At 41.2% G+C, this 17,616-nt stretch overlaps 1 protein-coding gene across 2 annotated transcripts in view; it reads right to left on the bottom strand.

Annotated features, from left to right (window-relative positions):
• itfg1 (integrin alpha FG-GAP repeat containing 1) overlaps positions 1-17,616 on the bottom strand; it is a 250,490-nt gene that overhangs the window by 112,296 nt on the left and 120,578 nt on the right. For both annotated transcript variants that reach the window (XM_061670006.1, XM_061670010.1), the window contains exon 10: positions 1,814-1,965. In XM_061670006.1, the coding sequence (XP_061525990.1) occupies positions 1,814-1,965 (152 nt within the window). The remainder of the gene's footprint in view (positions 1-1,813; positions 1,966-17,616) is intronic.

The raw sequence follows: 17,616 nt of genomic DNA, 5'->3' as shown, positions 1-17,616 counted from the left end.
GTTTCGTTGATTGAAGCTATTATTGTGTTGTATGAATGGCTACAAGTGGATACAAATGTTAGTTGTATCTTCTGCCATCTAGTGGAGGAGCATGTAAATGTCCGGCCTGCCACTATACGGTAATCCCCGCATATTCAGAGTTAACCTTTTACAAATTTAAATTCACCTATTCAATTTATTTCTGTGGAAAATATCCCCAGCTGTTCGCTAAAAAAACTCACCTTTTCACATTGTTTGTGCTCTTTCTGAAACAGTGCCAGAAGATGCCACAAGATGCCGCAAAAGTCTTGGCTAATAGGAAAGTAGTGCAATAACCTTTATGGGTGAACTTATTGTGACCTTCTCTGAACTTAAAAACATCCAGTGTTTAAATACTTTTTGAACAACTTGGTTTTCTTACAAAGAACTGAACAGCAATATCTACAACACGTGCTTGATCCATGAATGGAGCAGTACATTTTCTGTTTCAATTGCAATAGGTATTGAAACAGTCCTCTTCATCATGCTGTTCACATTTTTACATCAATAAGTCAAATTGAGGTTCATCCTGAAATCTCACCTGAAAGCCCGATATCCCTCACGATGTGTGAGTACTGTATGTTTCCTGCTAGCAGATAATGATGCCACAGGCTTACACATGCGGAGGAAATGGAATAGGAAACTCTAACAGCTCGTGTGATTCGTACTGGTGAGACCCCAGTCATTTCTCCATGGCGGGGGTGGCTTCAAGGGTTAAACCCGGAAGGACTTTGCCCGAAATGTATGTTCATGTTCCTTTTAAGGCTCTTACCCACTATTCTACAGTCTCTAACAACCACCACAGCACACGCACCAATCAGTATGCATTGATGATCACAGCTCTGACCTCTTCAACTATCTTATCTTCATCTCTTAAAATAATCCATATAGGTCTTTTAATACAGAAACACACACGCAAGCGCACACACACTTCGGTGTCCACGGTGTGTGTATCTAGGCACATGGCGTAATGACTTCTAAAAGGGCTTTCTTATCAGCCGTCTATGTCTGCATTTTGAAGATCACACTCACCTTAGCTGCCTTTTTTCACTGGCGCAGGGCTGTGCTCAGACTGACTGAATTAATGTTGATACCGCACTACTTACCACCATGAAACGCATCAGATATGGGTTAAGTGAGGGTGGAGTTGTGGGGGAATGCAGTTACTATGTGGAGTATAGCAATATAGGTGCCCCACCACCATCACATTTGAATCATACTATAAAAAAAACCATTTAGTGTAATTAAAATAAAAATAATATGAGAGTTTTATTAAAATTTTAAATATAGAAAAAAGGAAAACAAACAAGACAAAAAACTACAAAAACCATGCAATATAGAAAATAATTATTAATTAAAAAAACAAATAGAAAAATAAAACAAATGTGGACACCGTGTTTGGAGGCTGAATTGTCTGTTGCACTACAGGTCTTTACAGTAAGGATGAAAAATTAGAATAAAAGACACATATAAAACACAATAAAAATACTTTCATAAAAATAAAACTACTAAAAAGCCATTATTTATAATGTAATTGTGTTGATGTGCCCAAACATCTGCATTGTATTTGTAAACTAACATGCACTAATTGGGATGTCATAAGGTGTACCAAATGTTGTGGCTGAGGTCATGTTACAGCTATAGGAAGACAGATGACACGATTATTGGCGAATGGGCCAAATCTGAACGTAATCCATTTGCTGGACATATTCTTCAATATAAACTGTGTCGTATGGGTTTGTGAAAAACACCTAAGCCAGTGTTATCTGGAGGAGCATTTTCAAGGCAATCCTACCTGCCACTGGTGTTGCGGAGGACCACCAGGGCGTCGGGGAATCCGTCCAGGTTGTAGTCCCCCAGGTGCAAGGAAAGAGGCTGGCTGGGCTTCCCTGGCACAAAGCTCCACACAGTCCCCCTCTGTTGAAAGTCGGACAGCACGGGGACCCACTTGAAAGGAAAAAACAAAACAATAAGCAATAATACAACACTGTATAATAATAATAAGAAGAAGAGGCACGGTGGACGACAGATTAGCACATCTGCCTGACAATTCTGAAGACCGAGGTTCAAATCCAGCCTCGCCTCTGTGGAGTTTGCATGCTCTCCCTGTGCCTGCGTTGGTTTTCTCCGGGTACTCCGGTTTCCTCCCACATCCCAAAAACGTGCATGGTAGGTTAATTGAAGACTCTAAATTGCCCGCAGGTGTTTGTTTATATGTGCCCTGCGATTGGCTGGTGACCAGTTCATGGTGTACACCGCCTCTTGCCCCGAATCAGATAGGATGTCAAGTATACCTGCTTCAAATTGGAGCTCATTTGGGCGTATTCCCAGGTAGGAGTTTTTCAAAATACATATGACAGTCCTGGAATTAACGCAGCCCTATGAGGTGGATGGGGGTGCAAACAGTGCTAACTGTAGACCGGTCCCAAGCCAGGATAAATGCAGAGGGTTGCGTCAGGAAGGGCATCCGGCTTAAAACTTTTCCAAACAAATAAGAGCGTTCATCCAAAGAATTCCATACTGTATCGGTCATGGCCCGGATTAACAACGTCCGCCATCGGCGCCGTTAACCTACAGGGCGCCGATTGAGATTCAGCTACTGTGGGTCAAAGACGAAGGAGAGGTGGAAAGCATGTTCTTCGGCAGAAAGAGAAGAGGAAAGCACAGAGCCCAGAACTGAATGTGGGGACTTTGAAATTTGGGACTATGACAGGAAAAGCTTGGGAGGTAGACTTTGTGAAAACGATGGAAATGGCTGTAGTTTCACACTTTCTTCCAGAAGAGGCAGGAACATAGGCTGACCTACAACAGTGGCGGTAGAAGCATGCAGGTGGATTACATCTTGTGCAGAAGATGTAATCTGAAGGAGGTTACTGACTGTAAGGTAGTGGGAGTAGAGAGTGTGGCTAGACAGCATAGGATGGTGGTGTGTAAGATGACTCTGGTGGTGGGGAGAAAGATTAAGAAGACAAAGGCAGAGGAGAGAACTGTGTGGTGGAAGCTGAGAAAAGAAGAGTGTTGTGTGGCTTTTCGAGAAGAGGTGAGACAGGCTCTCGGTGGACAGGAAGAGCTTCCAGAAGACTGAACCACTACAGCCAGTGTGATGAGAGAGACAGGCAGGAGAATATTTGGTGAATCTTCTGGAAGGAAAGGGGAGAAGGAAACTTGGTGGTGGAACCTCAAAGTACAGGAAAACATACAAGGAAAGGTTATCTAAGAAGAAGTGGGACACAGAGAGGACTGAGCAGAGGAGAAAGGAATACATGGAGATGTGCCGTAGGTAGAGGGTGGCAAAGGCCAAACAAGAGGCATATGACAACATGTATGCCATTTTGGACACTAAAGAAGGAGACAAAGATCTAGACAGGTTGGCCAGACAGAGGGATAGAGATGGGAAGGATGTGATAGAGATAGAATTGTGTTGACTGGTGCCAGTAATGTGCTGGATAGATGGATAGAATACTTGGAGGTGTTAATGAATGAGGAAAATGAGAGAAAAGGAAGAGTAGAAAAAGAGTAGAAAAGGAAGTGTGGTGGACCAGGAAGTCGCAATGATTAGTAAGGGGGAAGTTAGAAAGGCACTAAAGAGGATGAAAAACGGAAAGGCAGTTGGTCCTGATGACATATCTGTGGAGGTATGGAAGCATCTAGGAGAGGTGGCAGTGGAATGTTTGACCAGCTTATTCAACAGAATTCTAGCGGGTGAGAAGATGCCTGAGGAATGGAGGAAACGTGCTGGTGCCCATTTTTCAAGAATAAGGGTGATGTGCACAGCTGCGGGAACTATAGAGGGATAAAGTTGATGAGCCACACAATGAAGTTATGGGAAAGAGTAGTGGAGGCTAGACTCAGGACAGAAGTGAGTATTTGTGAGCAACAGTATGGTTTCATGCCTAGAAAGAGTACCACAGATGCATTACTTGTCTTGAGGGTGTTGATGAAGAAGTACAGAGAAGGTCAGAAGGAGCTGCATTGTGTCTTTGTAGAGCTAGAGAAAGCCTATGACAGAGTACCCCGAGAGGAACTGTGGTGCTGCATGCGGAAGTCTGGAGTGGCAGAGAAGTATGTTAAAATAATACAGGACATGTAGGAGGGCAGCAGAACAGCGGTGAGGTGTGCTGTAGGCGTGACAGAGGAGTTTAAGGTGGAGGTAGGACTGCATCAGGGATCAGCCCTGAGCCCTTTCCGGTTTGCAGTGGTGATGGCTGACAGATGAGGTGAGACTGGAATCCCCGTGGACCACTATGTTCGCAGATGACATTGTGATCTGCAGTGAGAGCAGGGAGTAAGTGGAGGAACAGTTAGAAAGGTGGGGGCATGCACTGGAGAGGAATGAAGTTTTGCCAAAGTAAGAAAGAATATATCCATCCATCCATCCATCCATCCATTTTCTGAGCCGCTTCTCCTCACTAGGGTCGCGGGCGTGCGGGAGCCTATCCCAGCTATCATCGGGCAGGAGGCAGGGTACACCCTGAACTGGTTGCCAGCCAATCGCAGGGCACATACAAACAAACAACCATTCGCACTCACATTCACACATACGGGCAATTTAGAGTTTTTCAATTAACCTACCATGCATGTTTTTGGGATGTGGGAGGAAACCGTAATGCCCGAAGAAAACCCACCCAGGCACGGGGAGAACATGCAAACTCCACACAGGCGGGGCTGGGGATTGAACCCCGGTCATCAGAACTGTGAGGCTGACGCTCTAACCAGTCGTTCACCGTGCCGCCTAAATAAATATATGTGCATTAAAAAGAGGGGTGGTGTGGGAAGAGTTAGGCTACAGGGAGAAGAGATATCAAGGGTGGAGGACTTTAAATACTTGGGGTCAACAGTCCAGACCAATGGTGAGTGTGGTAAAGAAGTGAAGAAACGGGTCCAAGCACCATACTGGTGTTGGGGGACCTCCGCACACCCTATTTCACATTGATATCCTCCAAATGATCATCCTAATTTGATGCTTTACCCACATTAGACAATTTAGGTAAAAAACATTTAGCTTCACCAATTAGTCAAGGATACCTGCTTCCAATTGGGGCTCATTTGAGCGATTTTCATAGTTCAAAGTCATGGAATTCGCCCCAAATGGCTGCTTAAAACCATGGCCAATTTTCTGTTCTATTTCAAACATGAATCCTTCAGACATTTTCAATTTCCAGTAGATCTATGATACTGGGGCATTTCCCCCCCCCCCCCAAGAATGGGACCTTTTTCATGGCAAATCCGCAACATGACCATCAAACCTTGATGCTCTGCCCCGCCCACATTAGATGGCATAGGTAAGGGGTCAGCAACCTTAAATACTCAGATTCATTTGGACAGGAAACAAACAAGAGCCACAAAACTCTTTTGAGATTCAAAGTGAGGATAACACTGCATATATTGTTGTTGTTTTTAAACTGTATATAAAAAAACAAAAACAAAAACTATAGTGCTACAGTAATGAAAACAATGAACTGCTACACAGAATACAAATGTTATTTCTGCATGTAACACAAATATTTTGAACTCTGAAAAAAGGTGCTTGGTTAAAACTTACTTTAAAATAAAATAGTCTGTCTATTTGAGTCATCCTCATATTCATGAAATTAAAGCCAAATTTAAATTATCCACTTGCAGCGAACAAAAAATGTACTAGTTAACAAAAATGCTCTCTGCTTGATAATTTTAGCGCATGTAGAGCGTGCAGTCAGCTGTCAACCTAAATAATAAAAAGGACTATTTCACTTACAACATAAAACATATTTTTGCAAAATAAAAATAGTAGTTTACCTGGTTTATGTGATTTTTGCTCCTGAACTTCAGCATACAGTGTGGGCACATTAAGGAAGACGTCACCTTCATTTTCACACATGATCGTAAGCTGTCATCTGTGAGGCGTGAGCAATGTTTATTTTTAATATCGTTCATGTAACACGTAGCATTTAAAGCTTTAACCATGGTTTACCTATCGGCGGTCGAATAACTCAAATCTTGCTGATAGATGTTGCACATCGGCGGTTGTGAGGCATTGAGTAACAAACCCCTTCCCCCCCTAAACATTTCATTTTGTTACAAGAGCACCACCATTTTCAAATTAAGAATTATATTTGAAAAACAAAAACTAATTTAAATTAAAATCAAATACACATTACAGTATTGATTTTCCAAAGTCACAGCGAGCCACACCAGAAGGATGAAAGAGCCACATGCGGCTCTGGGGCCGTGGGTTGCAGACCCCTTGGCGTAGGCAGAAAAGTTTACTGTGTGGGGGGCACCCATCTGGTTAGGATACCGACTTCCACTTGAGGCTCATTTGGGCGAATTTCCACAAAGGAGTAAGAAAGAAGTCTGGAATTCCCCCAAAATGTCTGCTTCCAACCAAAATGGTCAACATTATGTTTAATTTCGGAACGGCTCCTTGAGTCTTTTTTGTGCACCCTCTTATGATACACCTGCCCATCAAACTAGTGAGTCTTTTTTTGTTGCAGACAGTAAAATTGTCAACAAGGGGCTTCAGTTCTGCATATGCGTGATGGAATTAGAGGGACCAATATAAGTAATGGTATAAAAGTGGTACCACCTTTGTGGTACCATTACCACCTCTCGCTTCCTATGATTTTAATTTCGCCGAGCAGAAGGGATTTTACGTCATTCTGTTTATTTGTATTGTACACTGAGGATTGTGAATTATTTCTAGTTATGGTGATTTCTATTGTGTAAAATGGCAGTTCTCATGAATAACTGGCAAGATGAGTGTCACATGAATCATAAAACTAATATTGTGCAAGAGCATTTGCATGATCAAGCGTGCCGTGGAAAATATTCTGTGGATTATTTCTCGTCGCCTTTATTGTGCAAGGTTGCTGTTTTAAATAACTGGCAAAGGAGCAATCTCAATAATATGACACAAACAGACCCTTTTTAAAAAAATTAAATATCATGGAAAAGTTGTATTATTTATTTCCATAATTCCATTCAAAAAGTTAAACTTTCAGAGATTATAGATTCAGGGCCCACAATCTAAACTATTTCAAGTATTCATTTGTTTATATTTACATAATTTGGGTTTCCAGCTCATAAAATTCGAAATCAGGAATTCAAAAAATTTGAACACTGAAGAAATCTGCCCAAATTTTGCAGGCCATAAATGTTTTAAACTGAGTGTCACACATTAGTCGTCTCCTAAACACAAAGCACCTGCATAGGTTTCCCCAGGTGTCATTAAATTGCTTCAGTATGGTTCAATAGTCTCAGTTGGGTTCAACATGGGGAAGACTGCAGACTTGACAACTGGCCAGAAGACCATCATAGATACCCTCCATTGGATGGGTAAGCCACAAAAGTTCATATATAAGGAGGCTGGCTTTTCACAGAGTGCTGTGTCCAAGCATATCAATGGAAAGTCTAGTGGAAGGACAAAATGTGCCAGGAGATGTACCAGCAAAAGAGATGACTGTGGGTTTCAGCGGATTATCAAACCGAGAAGATTCAAGAAACTAGCAGAGATCCAGAAAGAGTGGAATGAGGTAGGAGTCGCAGCTTCAAAAACCACCATGTTCAGATGCGTCCGGGAGATGGGCTACAACTGTCGGTTCCTCAGGTCAAGCCACTTTTGAGCCTGAGCCAACGTAGGAAGAATCTCAACTGGGCCAAGGAGAAGGACTGGACTGTTGGACAGTAGTCCGAGGTTCTCTTTTCCGATGAAAGTAAAATGTGCCTTTCATTCGGGACCCAAGGTCCAAGGGTTTGAAGGAAGACGGGAGAAGAATGTCTGAGGACCGCAGACATATTTGCGATAACGCTATCAGCTGGTAACATTAAGCAATAAAGAAGAAATGTAAATCACGCTGATGTCACAGACAATTGTTTTTAAATTTAAAAGGCTAGAAAATGAGTGACTCATTTAATGAGGCGTCAACTTAATGAACACGTTGAGTTTCACCTTGAGCGAGTTCAACCGTCTTTGATATCAACTCAATGGAGGCAAACCACTTCTACGAAAGTACTGGGACTCAAAACACCTAATAGGGGTAGGATTAGGGTTAAGGTTATGGTTGGCGATATTATTTGTGATTAAAGTAGTATATAATGTAGATAGGGTTGGTGGTTAGGGTGTATGTTAGGGTTCATGGTTACGGTTGTCAGGTTTATGGATTAGTAGATTTATGGTTTGGGTTTAGGGATTTTTGGAGGGGAGTTATGGTAAGGGTGAGGGTTTTAGAGGTTTGGGCAGGGGTGGGCAATATATTATCCAAAAGACCTTGTGAGAAACTGGAATGGTTGTCGAGGGCCACGTCAACATGCTAACCCTAATTGTGTTCCTTATTAATTAAATATAATTATATAAAACAGCATATTGTGTTTTTTTTTACGAACTTGTGTACATATGGTATATATTGTTATAATTTGTTGTTAAAAACGGATATAGAAATGTTAACCAGAAAAAGCGCTCGAAAAAAATTACATTAAAGAAAATGACTGTATATACTAGTCTTTACTAGTATTTTATCGGCCTTATCGGTATCGGCCAATAATTAACATTTTATGCTGATCGGCTGACCAGCTTTAATGTCATAATTCACCGATCCGATCAATCATTTACTCCGCGTCGCCATCGTGCACAGTATATTTGAATCCAAAAGCTAGTTTATTTTTAGCATTTTTGCGTGTCTTTTGACGTAGACCTGTAAATATCTGACAGCCAATAAAGTTATTAAAAAAAATAATAATAATCTCGGCGGTGTGGAACAGACAACACGTCTGAGACAGACAACACTTCATGCCCGGATCAGACTACAAGACAAATTTGCTCTTTCACACTTGCACTATGTCACACTACTGCAACAAAACCTTGAATTCCGATACCACCATATCCCATTTTTTATGATCAGTGGACTTTATCTTGTCAACTCAAATGCGACCGGATACACTTGTTACCATGGCGGCGGCAACAAGAGTGGATCGCGCCGTGTGTTTGTAAGAACAAAATGGGGGAAAACGTGTTTGAGGTCACCGGTGCTCAGGAGAGGAGAGGACGTTTGTTTAAGGCTTGCTTGTTCCCGTACTTTTAATACGATACGGCTCGCAAGCAGGCAACAAAACGTTATGTAGCCTAGCAAGCTACTGCTAGCACGAACGGTTGGACGTAAACATGCTGCCGTTCTGTCGACTCATGCTCTAAAGTTTTGGTGAGGGTGAAGTAATTTAATTAAAAATGATTTAATTACAGTAAGTTAGCACCCATTATTTCTGTCATGTTGTAATGTTGGTTTGACCTGAGTGATTAGAATACACGATCTGACGAGAGCAGTGATTTCCAACCTTTATGGAGCCAAAGAACATATTTTACAATTGAAAAATCTCACGGCACACCAACAAACAAAAATGTCACAAAAATTGGATACATTAATTACTGTATTTACTTCCTGCCATCTAATAGAAGACCATTCATTTGTTCTGTCTGTCACTATGCCTCACTGGCATAAATAGAGGAACAAAGATACATTATTTATTGTAAATAGAATTTTTTGAGCAATTAGGTACACAAGTATGTAGAGTAAATGAACAGGTCATTTAAATAGACACATTCCTCTATCATGTGATCGTATCAGTGATCGGTTATCGTTTTTTTAAACTCGCTAATCGATGATAGGCCCAGAAAATCCTGATCGTGTAAAGCCTAGTATATACACATACTAATACCATTATTCAATCAATATTCACAAAACACCAACACCTAGAAACGCCGCCGGTTTCTCTGGGCCCAAGCTTATCTGAGATGGACTAACGTGAAGTAGAAAAATGTGCTGTGGTCTGACTAGTCCACATTTCTAATTGTGTTTGGAAATCATGGTCGTCGTGTCCTCTGGCCCAAAGAGGAAAAGGACCATCTGGATTGTTATGAGCGCAAAGTTCAAAAGCCAGCATCTGTGATGGTATGGGGTGTGTTAGTTCCCATGGCATAGGTAACTTGCACATCTATGAAGGCACCATTAATGTTGAAATGTACATACTGTACATGTTTTGGAGCTGTGTATGCTGCCATACAAGGAATGTCTTTTTCAGGGATGTCCCTGCCGATTTCAGTGAGACAATGAAAAGCCACATTCTTCACGTTACAGTTGCATGGCTTCGTAGTAAAAGAGTGTGAGTACTAACTAGACTGGTCTTCCAGCAGTCCAGACATGCCCCCTATTGAAAATGTGTGGTGCATGAAGTGTAATATATGACAACCGAGACCCGGACTGCTGAGCAACTGAAGTTGTATATCCAGCAAGAATAGGAAATAATTCAACATGCAAGCTTCAACATTTGCTTATTGAGTGTTGTTAAAAGAAAAGGCCTTTCGAAAATATTGCATATTAAATTCAAAATGAGTGGATATTGGGGGAAAAAAGGTTTATCAGTTTGTACATTGAATATCTTGTGTTTGTAGTGTATTCAAATTAATATGTTTAAAAAAAAAAAATAATCATTGTACTGTGTTTTTATTTATGTTTTACACAATGTCCCAACTTCAGTGGAATTGGGGTTTGTAAAATAAAAGCGCCACATATTTTAGTTTTCATAGTTTTATTTTTTGCCCAGGTTTAGAGGGTAGATAGTGGGTAGATTTATGGTTAGAGGTAGCCAGTCAGGGTGGAACAGTTCACAAAATTCACGGTTCGGTTCGTATCTCGGTTTTGGAGTGAAGGCTTTGGTTCGGTATATGCTGAATAAGGAAACTGTCTTGTGTATATTTTGTATTATTATTATTATTGAAATAATTTTTATTAATCGGAAATATATCTTTATCAATCGCTGCCAGCGGCGTTTAGTGACAGGCAGAACAATTAACTGCTCTTCCATTGGATGGCAAAACGTGTCTCCATCTGTTGCCATTCATACAACATATCACGGCTCCCTGCAAATATATTCACTTTGTATTAAACTAAAAAAGCCTACATTTCACAATAAGTACATTTGTGACTAAGTTGAGACAAAATCGTAATTTCAGTATTTATACATACAATAATCAAAGTAATATATTTTTGTTTGGTGGTTAAACGTGAGATTTTCCTAATGTAAATTACTGTAGGTGCCTTGGCTCAACAAAGGTTGGAAAATACTGATCTAATCATTCCTCTCCTAAATAAAAGATGTACATAGACTGACATGTTTGTACGGACACAACGGTTTCCAGCGAGTGGCAAACACCCCAGCGCAAGAGATCTCTGATGGATGAAACAAATGACTTTTATGCACCAGAACTTTGCATTGGAGAGATACAGACTCGCTAAGCAGGTCTCACGTTCATCTGGGATATTATGGGAGTAATTTAAGACAACTGAAATGGTAACTGGCGCCAATCGTCAATGTCTTTAAGGTCTTGGTGGGAGTAGCAAATATTCACAGAACCGCATAGAGACAAGCAAGGAAAACAGCCTGCAGTGCACTTTTTGTTCTATTTCCTTGCTCCTCTTAGAGCCGTACGTCGCTCAAGTACTAGGCAGGACGCACCCTGCTACGAGATGATTGGCTGCTGCATCGCTGGAAGAGCATGACGCAAATGGTGTGTGTTCTGGCTACGGTGTATTTGAAAATTCAATCTGACGCACTGCTCTACTCTGAGAGTGCACATATTCCATACAATCCCAAAACCTTTTCCGAGTGCAGCAGATCCGCACCATACTATATTTCCGAGCACACCCCTAGTTGACAACTTGAGTGAGAGTCAATGCAACGCAGCAACCATGCACACAGTCATCTTGTCTAGGCTTGGCTCACCTATACACTTGGCCTCAATAGTAAATGAGAAAAGAGGAAAAAAAAAAAAGTTACACATGCTGAACCAAATGGGACACATGAGGACTGAATTGAAACAGTTGAATCAAACTGTTTGGATGGTTTTTAAAAACCATTCCAACCCTAGTTGGGAGATGGTTTAAGGGTTAGTGGTGAGTCTTCTATTAGGGTGTCCTACAAAAAGGAAATTTACATTTGATTCTTTGGTTTATTTAAAAACAAAAATTGCGAATGTTGGATTGCGGGCAAGCGCACGACTAATATTAAAACTGCTCTATGTTTGCCGCAACCCAGCTCTGCAGCTTGAAACATAAGTTGATTTGAAGAATGACTGTATATGTTTACAGGTATTAAAATCAAAGCAGTAATGGCTTCATTAAACTAAGTGCATTTATGATACAATATAACTTGTTCACAGGGAATTGACTAGTTTTTGTCACTGGTCTTGAAGTGCTTTGACTTGTGGGAAGAGCTGAGCCTGCCTCCCGTTTGAACTCATAAAAGCAGCGATAAATCGAGAACCTGACTTGGGCATTTCTCTGACGATAAGACTAAAATCAGAGCATTAATGTGACACCGGCTTTGTCATTAAACGATCGTCCACTGATGGTTCGCAATACTCTTTAAGAGGATGACTCGCCGCCTAACTAAAGGCTGTTTACACTACTGCTACCCCAGAGTGCTTGAAATAATCATGTGGCAATGGCTGGCAGGGAGGCATATTAGCACAATGCTAAGCAGTACACCTGGGTACATTTACAGACAGACGGGGGAAGAATTAAGTTGACTTTGAGGCTACAAGTTGAAGTTTGTGTAGCTTTTCAAAGAGGCACTCAGTAGAGGTTTATACAGAGTTCTCTGGAATGGTTTCAATGAGCCCCATGAAAACTTCAAAGGTTGTATTGAAGAGGTAACTTCAAGGTCCCCTTCCATCAGAATAATTTTTTTTTTCTACAGTTTTATGCATAACATAGGTCAAAATGAATCTGTGACATGGTTCAAGTTTGACATCTATGGGGTTTGTCAATTGAATACAAAAGACAATTAACGGCATAAGCTTGCAGAACAGGTGGATTTGGAATTGCCGACGGTGTGATGTAGTTTCAGCAATTAATATTCAAGTACCTGCCCACTTCGTATTTGGTACCCACCCACTCAACTCACCTGAACAGCAAAACGCCATTTCCGGGTTTTTGAGTGAGCGAGATTCAGCCATACAAAGAGAGTCTACAAGAATATATAATTCTAATTTTTTCTGTGGTGGATGAAATAGCAAAGCATTAATTGTCACGACAATGAATGCCTGCGTCGTGGCAGTTTCAAATCACATGAATGTAAAATATCCGCTTTTTGTTTATTTTCACCCATGTCCCATCAGCTCACTTTCCCTATTAGTGGGCCAACAATCCAATCCTTGGGTTGGTGAAGCTGCTTAAGTTTAGCAGTGAACCACGTCTTGTTGTTGTTGAATGTGCGAAATGACTTTGTTGGTACACATACCTCTTCACAGAACCTGATATAGGATGTGACAGTGTCCGTATATTCATCCAGGCTGCCACCTGAATTTTCAAAGACACTCCAGTCTGTGCAGTCTAAACAGCTTTGAAGTTCCATCTTTGCTTCATTGGTCCACTTTTTCACTGTTTTCACCATAGGCTTCGCGCATTTAAGTTATTGCCTATATGTTGGTATTAAGTGAATTAAGCAGTGATCAGACGAGCCCAGGGCTGCACGAGGTATAGTACGGTATGTGTTTTTTAGCGTAGTATAGCAGTGGTCTAAAATGTTATTTTCCCTGGTAGGACAGTCGATGTGCTGCTTGTATTTAGGGAGTTCGTGGTTGAGTTTAACTGTTAAAGTCCCTGAGAATAATGTGGGGTGAGTCCGGGTGTTTTTTTTTTTCCAATTTCGTTGACTTGTTCGGCGAGCATTAGCAGTGCGGCGTTCGTGTTAGCTTGAGGCGGAATATAGACACCAGCAAGAATGAATGATGCGAACTCACCCGGCGAGTAGAATGGCTTATTACAGTTCAAAAACAGCGACTCCAAATGCGGGCTGCAGTGTGTGCTGAGCTCCGTGACGTCCGTACACCATTTTTCGTTGATATAGAAGCATATCCCGCCACCTTTTGTTTTCCCCGATAACTCCATGATGCGGTCTGCTCGGTGAAGATGAAAACCGGGAGGCATGACGGCGCCTTCGGGTACAGCCTCACAAAGCCAAGTCTCCATAAAGCACATGGCGGCGGAACGTCTGAAGTCTTTACTGGTCTACATCAGAAGATGAAGCTCCTCCATTTTGTTGGGTAGGGAGCATACATTCGCGAAGTGGATGGATGGAAACACCAATCTGTATCCTCTCTTGCGGAGTTTCACATGGATGCCGGCTCGCTTTCCTCTGTGGCGTCCCCTCCGTTTCCATGCGCCGAGGACCGTGGTCGCTGCTCCGGTGAGTAACTCCGGGAAAAAACTGAGTTGATTTGCGAAAGTTGGTGAAAGAAAGTCCGGAGTAGCTTCCTTTATGGTTAGCAAGTCTCCCCTTGTGTAAGTGAGTCGTGTAATGTCTTAAAAGACGAACGAAAAACACAAAAACAATACTAGAGAGCGCGTAACCGAGGCGACCACACTGGTAGGCGCCATCTTGTTCAATTCTGATCTGCATCTTAATGTTATTTTTGACGCTGCTTGACAAGATGGGTAAGACAATACCTACTAGTTAGCACACAGGTGCCAATCAAACAATAGTCAATAACAAGACAAACACCTACATGCCACCGCCACCGAGAGGCTATGAGAAAGTTACACACTTTCATTCTAATATGCTGTCGCCACCAAGACGTTATAAAAAGGTGTAGCCGACACTTTCATTCCAATATGGCAGGGGTATGTATGACTTCATATATGTACAGTTGTGCTCATAAGTTTACATACCCTGGCAGAATTTGTGAAATATCTATATATATGTTTTTTAATACGACTGATGAATGAACAACCATCATCATTAATTTATTTATGGTTATGTTTTGTTTAACGATAATGCTTTTCTGAAATGCTTGACAGTTTAATTTGAATCCCATTAAAATGTGTTTTGGCTGGCCCTTCATGTTTTCTTTAAAGAATTTTACCCATCTTACAAATTCTGCCTGGGTAATCAAACATAATTCTGGCTGGGTAATCAAACATATGAGGACAACAGTGTGTTTTCTCATTCACTAAATAAAAGTAGGGCTGTGAATTTCAAAATAAGATCAAGTAAATTACAAGTATTACGTGTTCAAATAAAACGAACTGTAAAATACAGATAATACTTCATGTTTTGATCATATGGTCTGAAGCAAAATCATGCATTGTAAAAACACATTACACAGAGGTAGAAGGGTTTTCCAGAATTTTGAGATCAACTTTAGGGGTGCGTATTATAAATGGGTGCACATTATACACGAGAAATTACTTTTCTTGTAACCTGACTATGTAACACTGTTACATGTATTCTGCTGGTTTCCTGGTCACCACCTATTCCAGCTTCTTCCCTCAGGTAGGCGCTATCAAACAATGAAAACTAAAATCAGCAGACATTCCAACAGCTCATTTCCTGTTGCCATTAACGACTGAAAGTTTACTTACAATTTCATTGCAACATGCTGCCAATTTTGGACTGGAACTCAGCATTTTGCATTCTGCAGTGATTTTCTTTAATGGATGGAACCAAATGCTATCAAACGTTGATTCCTTTCTCTACCCACCGATGAGGCACAAGGTTAGTGTTTGTGATACTTTGAGACAACCTTTATGTTAATTTTGTCCCAATTCATTGTGATGTAAAGTTGCTACGGTGAAGTTTTAGCTCAAAGGTAAGCTTTTTTTTTTTTTCTTCTCCTGTCATCGGCTCTTACATTGGTTTGAAGACTAAAATAAACCCTCAAAACCATCAGTGCAAAAGTGCAACCAACCGTTTACCTTGTTAGCAATCTCAATGTTGGCATAGACCTATTTTATTGTTTAACTCACCCAATTGACTGAGAGTTGACTTGACTGAAGCTCCGCACAGTGTTGGCTGAGGCTCAGAGCGGGAGGGAGGACGTCAGACGCTACACATCGTGAAAGCCTACTTTGCACAATATAATCTTAATCCAAGTGTTGCACTGAGGTGACTGGTCATTAATTTTAACAAAGTTAAGACACACTTTTGTTCGCCGCCGCTGTTGGGCACAAACATGTCTTCGAGCGCGTTGGTTTTTGCCACACTCTTCTTCGGGGTTGGCGGAGTCGGCATTGGAACTGGGAACTGAAATTTTTAAATTTGAACGATTCCAGGAGAACCAGAACGTTAGTCCCGGTTCCAATCGGTTCTCGATGCCCAATCCTAGTCGGGACACTTCAACATTATTCGTACACTTATTGTTTTATCACGCTGTACTATTTGCATACAGACTACTAGTGGCCACTCAGTTGTTTGAGAACTCTCTGCACCATTTGCACAATCATCACTGTACCAGATCATTACACTACTAATCACTTTAAACTGCACTAAATTGTTTCAGGACTGTATCATTTGCACAATTGCCATTATATCAGTATCACCACACTAGTGGTACACTTTTATTGCTCAAGGACTCTCCACACGTGTTTTTTATGTCCTAAATCTATATTTCGTCATAGTGGCTGTTTGTTGTGAAACTTGAGTGGCTCCAACAACTGGAGACAAATTCATCATCTTTCTTGTAACATACTTGGCCAATAAAGCTGATGCTGATTCTGATTAGGGCTAGTGTTTCGGGTTAACGATAGTGTTAAATTTCAGGATTTATGGAACCAGCACCGGAGAGCGCCGCTGACTGGGTGTCAGGGTACAGAACCCACATGAACAGCAGTAAATATATAGCGTACCACGTGTGCCGCTACACTACCAGTGCTCCAAGGCAAATACCTGATAAATAGCTCCCAGGATAACAGTGGGATTGCGGTTCTCCAACAATCCATTATCATTCCATTTTGTATTGCTCAAACACGAAAGCCAGACAAAAGACACACTGAACCAAGACGGAAAATATTGCACAGTAAAGAGATCTCTTTGGACCTTGTTTGCATTATCTCTCATCTGCATTGCACGGCTATCCATCCAATCAGCGTAATCTCACCCAACACGGTATGGATGGAAAATTAATCAAACCTGACAACAGACCATCACGCGGGTATTCCTTGATATACATGCAGCAGTCGTGTTAAGTGCTTATGGATTAAGTAGGGTCCCATTAAAACAGTAGTGGGGAGTTAATGCAAAAGAAGGTGTTGGAGGCTGGTTCAAATGTCAGTAAATGAACATTGAAGCGTTAAGATCCAAATGACCAAGTTAATGGCGATGAAGAAGCTGATGGGCTTTTTGCTGGGGAGGCAATCCCATACCCTTGATGCAGTGGTTCTCAAACTGGGATCCACGCGCCGTAATTTGGGTGTCTGCAAAAATCATTCGCAATTCATGTCAATTAATTAAAAAAAACGTGCATACCTACATACTGTATGGGGATTGGCACATATCAAAATATTGTCTATATTCTTCATTATTCCATAGTTTACTTCAATAGTTCGTTGTTCTTGTGACTAATGTATCAACAGTTGTAGCTTAATTGTTTTTTTCCCCTCTCTTCTCAGTGGCTCGACCGGCCTCCCTTTTCTAGTTGTTTGTGTTTTTTCTGAAAAAGATAATTGTAAGAATAAGTCTTTTTTTCTTCTTTCCTCATCTCCCTCCCTTTTTAGTTTAACTGTGCATTTGTTCTTCAGAGACGGGCAGAGATGCGAAGCAACTGTAACCTCTCAACTGTCTCTCTCTTTG

The sequence above is a fragment of the Phycodurus eques genome, chromosome 2 (assembly GCF_024500275.1).
Source record: "Phycodurus eques isolate BA_2022a chromosome 2, UOR_Pequ_1.1, whole genome shotgun sequence".
In the NCBI taxonomy this organism is placed as follows: Eukaryota; Metazoa; Chordata; class Actinopteri; order Syngnathiformes; family Syngnathidae; genus Phycodurus; species Phycodurus eques.
Note: the sequence above shows the minus strand (reverse complement) of the source record. Positions and strands in the feature narration are given on the sequence as shown.